At 37.9% G+C, this 15092-nt stretch overlaps 1 protein-coding gene across 5 annotated transcripts; it reads right to left on the bottom strand.

The window, feature by feature from the left end:
- Positions 1-5999: 5999 nt before the first annotated feature.
- Positions 6000-7927, bottom strand: LOC106643672 (mitochondrial thiamine pyrophosphate carrier). Of its 5 annotated transcripts, none has more exons than XM_014358899.2 (6): positions 7851-7927; positions 7486-7735; positions 7234-7386; positions 6959-7161; positions 6717-6861; positions 6000-6634 (listed from the first exon to the last, which is right to left on the bottom strand). In XM_014358899.2, exons 2-6 carry the CDS (start codon positions 7591-7593, stop codon positions 6305-6307), a joined length of 939 nt encoding a protein of 312 aa, XP_014214385.1. In that variant the 5' UTR covers positions 7594-7735; positions 7851-7927; the 3' UTR covers positions 6000-6304. The 5 variants fall into 5 exon arrangements, with proteins under 5 accessions (XP_014214385.1, XP_089450454.1, XP_089450452.1 ...); XM_089594328.1 differs by having other exon boundaries at positions 7486-7753; positions 7851-7913; XM_089594326.1 differs by lacking the exon at positions 7851-7927 and adding an exon at positions 7811-7845.
- Positions 7928-15092: the final 7165 nt, after the last annotated feature.

Raw genomic sequence — 15092 nt, 5'->3', positions numbered from 1 at the left:
ATTTCGAAGTAATAGATAAACAAGCCTGGCTCTTTAATACACATTATCAAGTATTGTAAAGTAATTTAATTATAATTCTCTTAAACAGAGATTTACACAGCATTAGCGTCTTTCCGCCTTCAATTTTTTATGTAAAATGGTTTATGTTAAATTCAATTTTGAGATGAAATTGGATATTAACGTGTATTTAATACATTTTGACGAAATAATTTAGTATAAAAGGATTGTTTTATTTAAAACAAAGAATTTACAAATAAACACATGTTCTGATTTGTTTACCTGTTACGTCGACTTTTCGATATTTTTCGATTTTCCCGAATCGGTTTTCAGCACGACAGGAATAATTACCGCTATCATCTTCCACTGGATATCTTATAATTAATTTTTGATCATTAAATACAAGGCTCAATCGATCTTCCGAAAGATTCAAAAGTGCATCATCCTTGTACCATGTAATGTTCGGTTTTGGTGATTCTCCGACAAAACAAAATAAATGAATAATATTTCGAGCATCTGTTGTTAATACGATTGCACTGGTAGAATTCATATTATCTCTTATGAAATAAGGCTCCTTCCACACTGCAAAGATAAGCACGATTTAACTGTGAGTTGTAATATAATTTTCAAAAAATGTCATTTGTTCATATAAGATAAAAAAAGGAACAATGATAATAATTGTTTTTATTATTATTCAAATTTCCATTATTTTTACTGATATTATTTTTTTAATTATAATTTGTAAAGTTACGTATTTAGGTAACATTTAAAATCTAATTACATTTAAAATTGACATGGTAACTTATAATTTTGGTTGACTTTGTATCAGACATAACACTGCAGTGATAGTCTTTCTCATCTGATTGACTTATATTATAGATCACAAGTTCTTTACGAATAGTAAATTTAGTCCTCTTTGAAGTAACATGCTCTTTTGCTGAAATCCAATTAAAATAGTGTTAATTTTATGGTCAAGCAGAACATTTTGCAGAAACTCAATTTTTTAAAGAGGAAGTAATTTGAAACTTACCAGAATTAGTTATCTCTTGGAAGTGGTCATCTAACCAAGCTACAGATAGATGGTCATGTTTAACAGCAGCTCAGATAAGAGTAATATTTTCACCATTGTATGCTTCTTCTGGACCTATAATTCCGTAAGGCGCATCGTCGACTGCATCTGGAAAAAGAGATGTGAAAGAATAATCTGAAAAATTTTCTATAAAATAAAAATAGACTTCAGAAAGTTAAAAAATTCTTTGAACCGGTAATTTCAATATTGTATTTCTTCGAGTCGCAATCGTAGGCATGGCAAGCCTTGCGAATAATTCTTCCAAACGACTCCATGCTTACTTTTAACTCTGAATACGTCGCATTCCTACTCTGTTCACCCTTAGAATGTGAGATTAGTTTTAAATTTACATTAATTCACTTTTTTCAATTTTTTCATGCACTCATACATATGTATATATATATAAACAAAGCAAACCTCCATTTCTACTGTTTTACAATTATACATAGAATAATCTGGGCACATTGTGTAAAACCATGATATATTTGGTGCAGGATGGCCAGTGGCTTGGCAAGCAAACGTTGCACTTTCGTTAAGACTGTAAAAGGACTTGAGTTTTGCTTGATTTAATATATAACACGAGGCTTTTCTGCAAACGGAAACAAATTTTTTATTTACATAAAGAATGGGCTTTGCAAGTATAATGTTTTTCCATTAAAGGGTATGGCAGTAAGAATTTTAATAAAATTACCGTAAACTTTCACTGAAAAATTCAAGAGCTTTATTACATTTGTATTGTTTGCTCGGAAAGTATAAATTCCCTCATCTTTCAACTGAACATTAGATATTATTAATTTACTCTCTGGATACTTCGGATACTGTCGTTTGGATTGAGGCAAACGGATATTTTTTCCAAAAACAATTTCGGTACCGTTTAATGTAAGCCTAAAAAATTTTATCTTTAATACTAAAAGTTTTCATGAATGATTGATTTTTTGATACACATTTATAACTGTATTAAAGTGCAACTATTACCACGAGATAGTTGGTGGTGGATAAGCATCAATGTTAACTGTAAGCAACACTACATGACCAACGCTATAAGTTTTGTCTCTGTTATTAGATGTTAGGGAAATGTAAGGATTTTGATCTGTAACAAAAGATACGTTTAACAAACTTAAGTTTTTCTTTCATATTTGTAAAAAATTTTAAAGTTTAGTGATTCATAAAACTTACCGTGTACTTTTATAAATATGTTTTTACTACGATGTTCCTTAAACTAAGATCTTACTTGGCAAGTGTAATTACCCTCGTCCGCGTAAGTCACATTTCGTATGATAAGTTTTTATGTTACGGAATCGACGTCATCATTTTTTGCTACTTGCATCTGGTCTAAAATTAATTTGGAGGACTAATCCTTATACTTATTAAATTGTTTTCAAAAGCATTTGAATATGGTATTATATACACACTTTTAATTACTGTATGAATGGCTGCAAGAATCGTGCATACACAAGTGAAAATTCTCTTACCGAATTTTGTGGAGTTTTCCAGGACATAATGTTAGAACTTTCTACGTAGATTTGAACTGTACAGGTAAAAGTCAATGGAAAGCCCACCAAAACTGTCTGCCGTCCTTCTATTTTTACAGTTGATTTACTCATGCAACTGTCATAATAGCTTCCAGGAAATGTCATTATCTTGGTCGTAATATCACCATCACAAGCTTTACAAGTTAAACTGGGAAATCCTTTTTCAGGACTATAGAAACTGAAATTCTTTAGCACAAAACCAATTTTAGAATGGAAAAAAGCATTCGTATTTACAATTTCCTGCAAGGCCTGATGTAAAATAAAACATTAATTTAGGATTTAATTTTTTTGTACGAAAGTTTTAAGGAATAGTTAATATTACAGCATCACTTGATGTTAGCCTCACGTTGATTCGGGGAGACGTCGTTCGACATGGAATAATAGCAAAATAAGGTAAACATCCAATAGGTAGCAATAGTGCATACCAGTTTGTTTGGATAAAAGCATTTTTTTTCGGCTGCGTGAAAAATACACTGAATTATTACACATGCATTTTTCAGCAGTTGTGTAGTATTACGTGAAATTATGGTGTTAAAAAATTCATTTTAAAATACGTTAATGCCTAAATTCTTACATTTAACATAAACATACATTCAACTGGTACTTAGATCATTCAAGTCCTTAATTGACGCGTATGAGATTTTCTTTTCAACATTAGCGCAACCATACCAGCCAGAGTCTTGAACGATAGTTGATTTCCTCAAAAACGTTTTATCTCTGCTTATTTGGTTTGGGTAAATTTTGTAATCAGACATCTTTATCTATTGATTATATATAAAAAATACTGGCATTTATTTGAGAACATAATAGTTTGAAAAAATTATTGTGCATGGAATCTATTCAACCTACACGTAGCAGGTACTGAGGATCTGGATAATAGAATTTCACATATTCATTACTTGTGCATTTTATTTCCAAGACTTCTCCTTCATTTATTTCTAATTCAGTAACGTTGGGATGAAGCTGGGGTTTATTACCATTGCAACCTACATGTACAAACATTGATAATTATGATATTTTATTAATAAGAGGTAATGCATATATAAATCCGAGTTATAAAAAACTAAATCACGTCAAAAAATTGTAATTATAAATTATGGCGTCAAAAAATTTGTTCAAGCTTCAGTGTGTAGGGATACCCGTTTAAATATATATTCTGCCCGTTGTTGTACACTGCAACGTACTTCCACAGTGTTTAGGTACGCATATGTCAAAAATTGAGATCTTAAGTAAATTTACAGTTTTAGGGTTTATATATCAAGAGCTCATAACAGATTTTTGGACCCTATTTTAAAAAAATGTTTTAAAAAAACTATTGTTAGAGCCAACTTCTTACAGTATGCAAACTGTTGAAAATGACGCAAATAAAATCCATCAAAAACAAATTTGCTATTTGTTTAAGTTGTTTATTATCCATTTATTGGATTTTTATTACTCTAGTACTATTGTGTTTATAGTTTTTAAGATTACATCAAAGATTTTTTACCAACGCTTTAGCTTTTGCATACCTGTTCATGTATATTTATCTTCATATCTTTACATACCTACAAATATGTGTGTATCACATTACTAGAGATTTTTATGTATAGTTATGAATTTGTTTTATTACGTAATCTCTTCACTATAGAGGTAGGTGGTTTAGGGGATAGGCAAAATGATATAAGTCACCACGGTAAGCATTTAGTGCATCTTGGTCGCGAAAGCTTGCAGACGACGCTATCAACGTGTATATATACTTTTCTAAAGTTAATACTTTCCGAGATATTAATTATTCAAGTTCAAAAAATGCGAAAATTGCTACTTTCATCCATGAAAAACGATATGAAAAACCAACAATTTCCATGATGCTAAAGTTCCTAAATACTCTATAAATATCCTAGGATATGTTCCCAAAACTTTTTAGACTATTATTTTATTGTAACCCCTTGTTTTTTTAACTGTTTTGGGCTCTCTGACGCTGTGAAAAAGTATATCTATTTATGAAGGTCCACGACTCTCATTCATAATATATAATTGTTGAGAAACTTACTGTTTTTGTGTAAAAAAAGTTTTGATAAAAAAAAAAATTGCGATCATGCGCCTAAGTGTCAGGGGTGACAGGGGTGTATGTATGTATGGGCGTATAATGTATAATCAAGTTTTTTGACTATCTCATGCAGCTTTTGTCGGATTGGGCCGAAATTTGACAAATAGCTTCGTCTTTTATGTCTTACGTAATGGTTTGAAATCGGTAAGGTTTGCTGTTTCAAAAAAAAATGGAAGTCATTTTAAGATGGTACTTTCAGTGAAAAAAAAAAAAAAAGAAAAAAAGAAAAAAACAGTTTTTCGGCTATAACTTTGTTACGTGATGTTTTCAAGGTTTGCTGTGAAAGACAAAGTTGTAGATATAATTGAAGTAAAGTTTTTTCGTATTTAATATTTTCATCCCAAACGTTCTGTTCCCAAAAACCACAAAAACATAGTTTTTTCCTATTTAACGTATTCGTTTTGTATTTTGGATTATAATATTGAATGTAAAAGCTGTGGATCTCATTGAAATACAACTTTTTTGTGTAAAACATTTTCACAATAAATACAAAGGCAAAGTGTAATTTCACATGTAAATATACATATCACATTACTTGGAATTGCATATGGTATTACACAAAGGATTTCGGAATGATAAAGCTATCAGTAATTACGTTTATGATTATACAAATAACGAAAATTTCTATAAATTTTCTACATGGGAAAAATAGTTGAAAATTGGTACTTTGTTTCGTGAAACACGATATGGTCTTGACAGGCTTTACCATACGGATATCCGTATGGTATAACACTAAAACAGAAAAAAAATGGAAATTTCCAAAATTCAAAAATACTTGCTAACTTTTAACTTTTTTTTTTTTTTTCGGTGAAGATCTATCTATATTGAATAGAGACGGTGCACGGACCGGGAAAAGACCTACTCTCTCTCACTTTCATGGGCTAAGGGTTCCGTACACTACGCCGTACGGACGCGTACGGATTCCATATCCGCACACCTACTCCATGCGCGCGACATATATTACTATTACCATTCCAAAATCCAATGAGTATACCTAATAATAAAAATATAATAACAATAACACTCATTAAACGTTATGAAAGCGGCAGTTGCACTTTGTGCCCACCATAAAATAACTACATTTATTATGAAAGAAGCAAAAAACATTGGATTGCCACATCATGTACTATAATTGCTCTATATATAACTTCTGCAACTCATATGATTTATGATATACCTAAGTACATGTAGCTATCCACAAATTTGTATTATTTTTGTTAGAATTCATTCAAAAAAGTGTGAAAATTGTAAACATGTCATTTAATTAATTTCTTACAATACGTGCTTCATAATAAGTAAAAGAACTAGTGCTTACTCGTTTTTGTATATCAAAATAATTTATTTTTAGAAATTGCAACCGATGCATCGTTTGACAAGATATTTGAATTAACCTTTCAAAAGTGTAATACAGATGCATCTCCAATACAGATGTAAATGGTCTGTATGCTTTGCAAATACATGAGAACGTATTGAAATAATCAGTGGGGTATTCAGGAAAAAATGTATAAAAATACTTCATTTTTTATGAACAAAGTCGCCATCAGCTAGTATGATTATAATATTTTTACAGGCTTAACATAGTTATTACTTATCAACTTAATTGACACAAGCATTGATGATTTATTTTGTGCCAGCAACATTTTGAATTACGTTTAAAGCTTGTTCATAAAAAGTAAAATGAAATGCAGTGGTTAAAGCCGCTTTAAACTGACTAGGTCCTAAGCCTTTGAATAAGCCAGATATTCCTTCTTTTTGTATTGTCAGGGAAAGACAATTCTTCAGACCTGTGCAGTAAAAGAATCCACCAAAACCTTTTCTTCCGTGCTCAAATCCTTGTATCTGCAGTCGTTTTCTAGCCAAGTCAAGAGGGTAGACAATAGTTTTCGCCACCAGGCCAGCTATGCAACCAGCTACCAGGCTGTTTACAATTCCCACCTGCTTGTGATGATGCTGGAAACCACGATTTAAAAATTAATTTTTTCTATATGTTTTTTTTCGTTTTCAACATTTTATTATACATTAAAATATTTACAACATCCTCGTTGTGTGGCAAAAACTTGAAGTCTTTTATAATTTCATACGTTTCGAATTGCAGACCAACATGAGGTGCAATTTGAAGTAATGAAGGTAACAAGCCTCGAAAGAAACCCTTGAAAGATTCAGTTTTATATATTGTCCTAGAATAAATGATATGAATTTAATAAGTACTATTTACACATTTGCTTGATTCTCAAATAAAATAGGACCAAAGCTTCAAATAATAGAAATACTTGCTTGCATGAATGTAGAGTTCCCATGTAGGCTATATTCTGAGATGATTGCGCAATCAGTCTGGTTCTTATAATGTCCAGGGGAAAAGTAATCATGGTAGCACAACAGCCAGCTGTAGCTCCACTAATAAAATGAACTGTTTTTTCCTTTTCCTTCAGGAGACTATAAGTTTCTAAATATTGATTTACAATTGTGTATGTATAAAACTGAAATTATAAATAACAAACTTGACAAAAATATCACCCAAATGATTAATGTAATCACATTTTCATTCATACCTGGCTGGTACCAAAAATAATAGATAACAATTGGGCTGGAACATGGCCTTTCCAAAGTGCATAGATGCTTTCCTCTTTTGAAATGAGCCTAAATGTCTGTAACATTGATTGATATTTGCTGGTAGTACCTTTTTTTATTGGCTCCACTTGTAGCTATGAGTAAAAAATACTTTCAATGAATATTGTGTTTGATTAATAAAAAAAATTCTATAAAACTTAAGTACTTGTAAGAGAAACGGAATCAGCTTTTACCTGAAATCTTATTTTGACAACATCCAAGGGTTGACAGATAAATCTTGTCAAGCAGCCGCTGACTGCCCCAGCAATCGCATGGTAGGTGGGATCTGATGAAGCATACATTACAGCCAATGACGATTTTGAGCTTTCGCAGAGTACACATGAAAGACCCCTTTGTTGCAGTTATCCCTTAAATACACTTGATCCAGCCCTCCAACCCAATTGTTAACTGATAAACTTACGGAAGAGGTACCATGTATGTAATCTAAAAAATATACTTTGACTATGACGAAATAATTAATCGAAGACAGTTTAATGGTAGTTCAATAAAATACAGTACTTAACGACTTGTGCGATGTGCGTGTACAGAATAACCTTACCTTTGACAATAAGCCCTTATGTACATGTGTGGCGTCTCACATCTCTCGCGCTTCAGGCTCCACTCGCCAGGTGGCCAAGACCCTCATAGTTCGCTCCCGTCAAGTGGCGAAATTCCCGCACGATTACTATATAAGCGCGATCGAGATAGCCTAAGCCCACACCCCTTCTGTGTCTAGGGCAGGGAGCACGTCATCAGCCTTACTGATGAGTCCTGGCGTGCTCTCGGGACGAAACACCTTTTTCTCTCTTATAGACGACCTCTTTAAGCGCTTTTGTGGTTAAAGAGAGGACTTGAAAGCGCTCAAAGTGCGCCAAAACATGATCAGCTGATTAACTATTGTTTATACATGTGCGAACACACGGTCGGTTAGTTAAGTTGGGGTGGGGGTAGGTACCAACAAAAAACTTAACCAACGTATCATTTCCGAACAGAGCCCATATCGTCACTTCCTCCCGGTTACACCATCGTCGTGACTAGGCGGGGAGTGATGTGGCGTCTCACAGCTCTCGCACTTCAGGCTCCACTCGCCAGGTGGCCAAGACCCTCATAGTTCGCTCCCGTCAAGTGGCGAAATTCCCGCACGATTACTATATAAGCGCGATCGAGATAGTCTAAGCCCACACACAGTCGCTCTTCGCACGTCGTACCGAACGCACGTATTTCATGCGCACGTCCGCTACGCACTTGCTATTAACAGTTGAGACACTCTCCTGAGTTCAGCCCTTCTCAGGGCTATTAAATTAACGTCGTAGTGACGTATTGCTTATTTTATTAGATTGTTTAGCCCCCCCCCCCCCGCGATCGCGTCGGCAAACAGTTAACTCCTTCTGTAACCGCGGCCTACGGTCGCGGTCAAACTTGACTGCCCCTCGCTAGCCCCTTCACTCACCTGCAACCCAGAGCTGGACAACATACGCCGCCTACCTCCTAGGATGCATCCCGATTCTGACACGTTCAACATGGACACAAGCCAACATGACGCCAGCAACCTGTCTCCTGCAGCACTGATCAACGTCATCAAAACTCTCCAAGGTAAGATTCTTGAATTAGAATCACGGCTGTCACAAACCGAGACCGCTCTCGCTCAAGCGAACATGTCTCTAGCTGCTAAACCCGCCACCGTACCTTCTGCTAAGCCCGTGGATCAACACTCCGTTAACGGACAACCCTCCCAGGCCCCCCAAAAACCGTCCGTCAAGCGAAAGAGAACCGTAACCCCAACAAAAGATCCCGACGACATCGCTGATATAGCCTCTGAATCTTCTGACTCAGACTCCTCCGAAGAAGAAGAGAATGCCAAACCGGGCCCAAGCCCTCCCCCCATAGTAGTTCGCGACAAAAAACGCTTCTCAAAAATCCACAAAGCCCTAACCGAAAACGACATTGCCCTACGCAGAGCCGTCAACACCACAGATGGCATAAGACTGTACATGGAGACGGTTGACGGCTTCCGCACGACAACAAAAATGTTAGATAAAGCCGAAATAGAGTACACCACACACCAGCTCAAACAAGACCGCGATCTCATCGTTGTAATTCGTGGTGTCAATGAAGCAGCTTCTGAGCCCGACATCTTGGACGAACTCCGCACAAAAATCCCCTCAGTAAAGAGCGTCTTCCGCATGCGTAAAGCCGACAAAATCTGGCCTCTGGTTGTTGTACACCTAGACTCTTCCTCTCCCCAAGCAAAATCCATCTTCGACCTCCGCTCGCTTGGAGGCCTTAGTGTTAAGGTCGAACCCAAGCGTAAATCCGCAGAGATCCCGCAATGCCGACGCTGTATGAAATTTTTTCATACGGCTAAATACTGCCGCGCCCCTTTCGTCTGCTCCTTTTGCGGACTCGACCACGCCACCCCCGCATGCCCCAAAAAGGACGATAAATAAGCCACCCCTCGCTGCGTGAATTGCAAAGGCACTCACCGCGCAACTTATAGAGGATGCACTAAAACTCCACAAAAATCCACTTCCTCCCAAACAAAGGGTACCAACACAACACAATCCACCTCTGCGAAACAGAATCCACACCATTCCTCAAACACTCGACCTGCATTCTCTTATGCTAACGCAGTAGCTTCTAACCCTAACACTCAATCCACACAACAAAAAGGGACAAACAACCCACCCACCAAAGCTTCCACCACAAACGCACTCCAAACCACAATCCAGGCTGCAGTCGCTCAATTCACTGCCCAACTTACCTCCGCCATTATTAACTCACTTTATGTATAATACACCCAATAACAATCTAACCCTTCTTAATTGGAACGCAAATAGCGTTTCAAACAAATCCACCGAACTTTTACACCTATTACAGGAAAAACACATCGACATAGCATGTATAACCGAAACTAAACTCGACCCAAACAAGTCCCTTTTTCTTCCCAATTACACAGTTTATAGGCGAGACAGACCTAACTCCCTAGGTGGCGGTGTGGCGATCCTCATCCGCAAAGGAATTCATCACCGAGCCATCAACACGGACACAGCTAACAGCGAAGCAGTTGGCATCGAAGTGTACACCTCTCCTTCATCCTCAATCAGAATCATCACTCTCTACTCTCCACCCAAAGAGGACCTTAAACTTTCATGTCTGAGGCACCTCTTCAATTGTAATACCCCCACCGTTGTGGCTGGTGACTTGAATGCAAAGCACCAAGCCTGGGGCTGCGCACACGACAATCCCAAAGGCCACGCTCTCCTCAAACAATTACATAATCTCAATATCAGCATCGACGTCCCACCGGAACCCACCCACTACCCCAGCTCCCCCCTTCAGGACCCAGACATCCTTGACATTTTCCTTTCCAAAGGAGTAACCATCCTAAATGATCCTTGGACCTCCCCAGACCTCCCGTGTAACCACAATCCTGTCTACCTAGTTATCCCCAGTACGCCCCATTTGACACCTGTTACCACAAGCCGCATTGACTGGCTTCTCCTACAATACAACCTGGAATCCTCTCCCTACAAAATCAAACCGATCAGATCTCACGCCGAACTAGACACGGCAGTTGATGAACTGACCAAAGACATTAACTCCTGCACCCAAAAAGCCACCATCACCTCAATTGCATCTCCCACTAAACTAAACCTCCCGCAAAACCTCAAGAACCTAATTAAGGTAAAAAAGAGAATTCGCCGAACATGGCAGCGCACCAGGGACCCCGACCTAAAAACCTTACTTAACCGACTCCAAAATAAAGTATCCTCCAAAGTCTCCGACCTCCGCAACCAAAGTTTCAACAACTTTATTGCAGAGGCTGAACAACACCCTAACAGTGCCTGGATAGTCATTAAAAAACTCCGCAACAAGCGTCCCATTCTCCCACCCCTCCAACAAGGAACTTCTAAATTCTCCCTTGACTCCGAAAAAGCCGAAATACTCGCCTCTTCCCTTGAAAACCAGTGCTCCCCGAACCCGAGCCCCGAGGACTTAGAGAAAGAACACTCCAACATTAACCGCGAAGTCCACCAATACTCACTCCATGAAAATGAATTTTCTCCCACTTCACCAGCAGAGATCAGTCTTATCCTACGCTCCCAAAAAAATCGCAAAGCCCCGGGAAAGGACGGCAGCACAAACAACGTACTTAAAATACTTCCCCGTAAACACACAGTGGCAATATGCAATATTGCTAACGCCGCAATGCGACTCCGCTACTTCCCCGCAGCTTGGAAGGAAGCTACAGTTATCTGCCTACCAAAGCCAGGGAAACCACTTAGCTCCCCCACCAGCTATAGACCCATCAGCTTATTGCCAGCAATAAGCAAGACGGTCGAAAGTGTTATCCTCACCCGCCTTAACAAACACATAGAAGACAACAACATCCTACCCAACATCCAGCACGGTTTCAGAGCCAGGCATTCGGCTGCTCATCAGCTCATGAGAGTCGCCGAACACCTGAGCGACAGCTACAATCTCAGACTCCACACAGCTATGGCTTTCCTCGATGTTCAACAGGCCTTTGACAGGGTCTGGCACGAAGGTCTGCTATACAAACTCATCCACCTTAATTTCCCTCACTATCTCGTCGGCATAATAAAATCCTTCCTCACCAACAGATCACTCCGAGTAAGGGTAGGTGACTCCTTCTCCAACAACCACCCCATCACAGCCGTAGTCCCTCAGGGCTCTAAGCTATCCCCAACCCTGTTTAACGTCTTTTGTTACGACTTACCACAGCATGAAGGCATACACACCTTTGCATATGCCGACGATGTAGCTATTTGTCGCACCACCAAAACAGTGGAAAACACCACAATCCTCCTAAACAAACATATCCACACTCTTTACGAATGGTACCACTTCTGGAGACAGGTAATCAATGACCGAAAAACCGTCGCGGTACTCTTCTCACGGAGAACCCCAAAAAACCACACATTTGTAAAACTCAACGGAGTCGCGATAAACTGGAGCCACTCTGCCAAATACCTAGGAGTCATCCTGGACCGCAAAATGACCTGGGTTCGCCATATTAAATATACTCGCAGCAAGGCCTACGGAGCCTTTATACAATTAAAACCCTTTTTCAACAACAAAATAATATCCCATAAAACGAAACTTCGTGCATTCAACGCCATCATCAAAAGCATCCTCACATATGCCATCCCAGTATGGGGAGCAGCAGGTGAATCTCGTCTTAAGGTTATCCAAGGCCCTTTCATGAAAATGCTTAGGGCGGTCATGGATATTCCCTGGTTCATTAGGAACTCCCAAATCATCAGGGAGTTTAACGTTATTCCACCAATACAGGCAGCACCTATCCTCGCCGCAAGGCTCCGAACGTCCATCTCGGAGCATCCTAATCCCACTATTTCCGCGATTGCAAACTACTCCCCCTGGCATCTAGATTTAATCAGACGCCCTTGCTCCCTTCTGGAGCCCTAACTCCCCCCAGCCATTCACAAACGGCCCCTCATCCCCTATACAACACAATCACATACCAACACAAGCACACCACCATCTACACCAAACAAAGTGTGCTCACACATACACTCACTCCCACCTACACATTTCTACAAAAATCTTGCACACCGCCTTATGGCCCTAAATTCTTGCTTCGCTATTAAGCGCGAGAGCCCCTCCTTTCATCCCTTTGACTGTGAGGTGGCCACCGATCTTCGTCGTATACTCTCTATTTTTTCCCTCTCCCTCTCTCTCTCTTATTCTTTTGTTTCTAGGAGCATAAGCCTTCACGGTTTGAGCCCTTCGAGGAGGTTTGGTTTTAGTTGGTAGGCGCCAGACACGCTTGGCGAATCCAACACTGTTCCAGTTCTTCTGGTTCGTCTAGGAAGATTTCCCCTCCTCGTTCCATCAAAAAAAAAAAAAAAAAAAAAAAAAAGTCTAAGCCCACGCCCCTTCTGTGTCTAAGGCAGGGAGCACATCATCAGCCTTACTGATGAGTCCTGGGCGTGCTCTCGGGACGAAACACCTTTTTCTCTCTTATAGACGACCTCTTCGATCTCTATACATGTATGGATACTGTGGGTGCGTTCGCATTCTATCGATTGTTCCATAATTAATGCAGTTTGAATTGAACCAAATACAGAAGGTTAGTTCAGAAGCCAAAATCCGGCGACCCACAGGGACCGTACCATGTAACTATTTTTCTGTACATTGGCCTATGTTATAAACACTGGCCCCCGAGGCGAAAAAAAGTTATATGGTACGGCAGAGATGAGTAGAGAGATTGCTAACGCCAATGCTACGGCGTGAGACAACTTTTTTCCACTGATCGGGGCGACCCGCCGCGGCCAGCCGTCGAACCAAGGCGCACATTTTTCGAGAGTGCGAGACTCGTATCGAAGAGCGTGCGCCTACAAGAAGAGAAGTGGATTCGCGTGGAAATGAGCATATAGGCGCACATTTTGGCGACACGTATAGAAGTAATAGAAGGGGTATACCGAATGTGTGCCTACGAGGAGAGGAGTGGAAATGTTGACTATAGCTATATATCTGAGCGCACAGCCAAAGCAAGCGACGACATGAGTTTTTCTCTTTTGACTGCAACCGAGTATATGCTATATATATTTAACTGACTCTTACTCTCTCGCTCTTGCTTGAATGATATCTATCAATCTTACATTCGATTAAATCGTGAAACTAAATGCTCATATAATTATATGGACAGAATTTGATATCAAAACATTTTTTTTTTTCCGTACGTTAATACTTAATTTAAAATCTAGTATTATTTTGAAAAAATGATCAGCTTAATTTTTTTAAGGATAACAGTTCAGCTATAACCACTGGTTAATTATTTTTCCTCATCATAATTGTTATGAACTGTAGGACAAGCCCCGGAGGTTATCGATGAACATATGTGACTTTAAGATCTCCTACCCTCGAAGTTTCGATAGCTAAGGTAGGAAGGGCTTATGCCACTACTATTCTCGTTTTGCTATCTGAGGATCGATTCCAACTGTCGGCAAATTTTTTTTTTTAACGTGATTCATCATTCTAGTTTATTTTCTTTTTATTTATGTTTTATTTATGTTTTATAAATAATATTAACAAACCCTTTTTTCCCTATACATCGAAATACATTTTTTTAATACTAATTATATTAAATAATTTCATAAGCTGATACTTATCGTTAGCATGGCCATTTCGGAATTTCATAAAAATTCTTATAAATTATCGAAAATTATGTTCAAGGTTAAACTTTTACTTTTTTGAAATTCATAATGTAAGTGACAAGTGGTTGTAACTACCAGGTAAAAATTTTAAGTAACGTAACAGTTAACTTGATATATAAGATCTGTTTTTCATTACTGTTCAGATTTTTGTTGCATGATTTTCAAAGGTATTAAGTTTTGATACTTACATACGCTAATTAAAAGTTTGGTCTAGAACCAACATTATGTAATTGAAATTGAAATTACATATTTAATCAACACAATAAGTATAGCTGCTATACCTAAAATTTTTTTACAACAAAAGACGGAAAATAAATGTTTAGGGAGTTTTATGTAAGTTTTCTTGTGCCTCCGAAGATTATGATTATTGTATAGATAGATAAAAAGATCGATCAGAACAGCTTAATCATTTCTTGGAAAAAAAAAAATAAAAATTAATGAAAGTTATGTATAAGGATTTTTTTTCTCTTACTTTCTTTGGAGTTTTAAATGTAAGAATTATACTCATATCCTAAGAAATTATTTTGTTATTATGAAATTCCGAAATGGCCATGCTAACGATAAGTATCAGCTTATGAAATTATTTAATATAATTAGTA

The sequence above is a fragment of the Copidosoma floridanum genome, unplaced genomic scaffold (genome assembly GCF_036245765.1).
Source record: "Copidosoma floridanum isolate Cflo_tuat_1 unplaced genomic scaffold, Cflo_Japanese_pri ptg000021l, whole genome shotgun sequence".
NCBI classification, from domain to species: domain Eukaryota; kingdom Metazoa; phylum Arthropoda; class Insecta; order Hymenoptera; family Encyrtidae; genus Copidosoma; species Copidosoma floridanum.
This window is presented reverse-complemented; position numbering and strand designations above follow the sequence as displayed.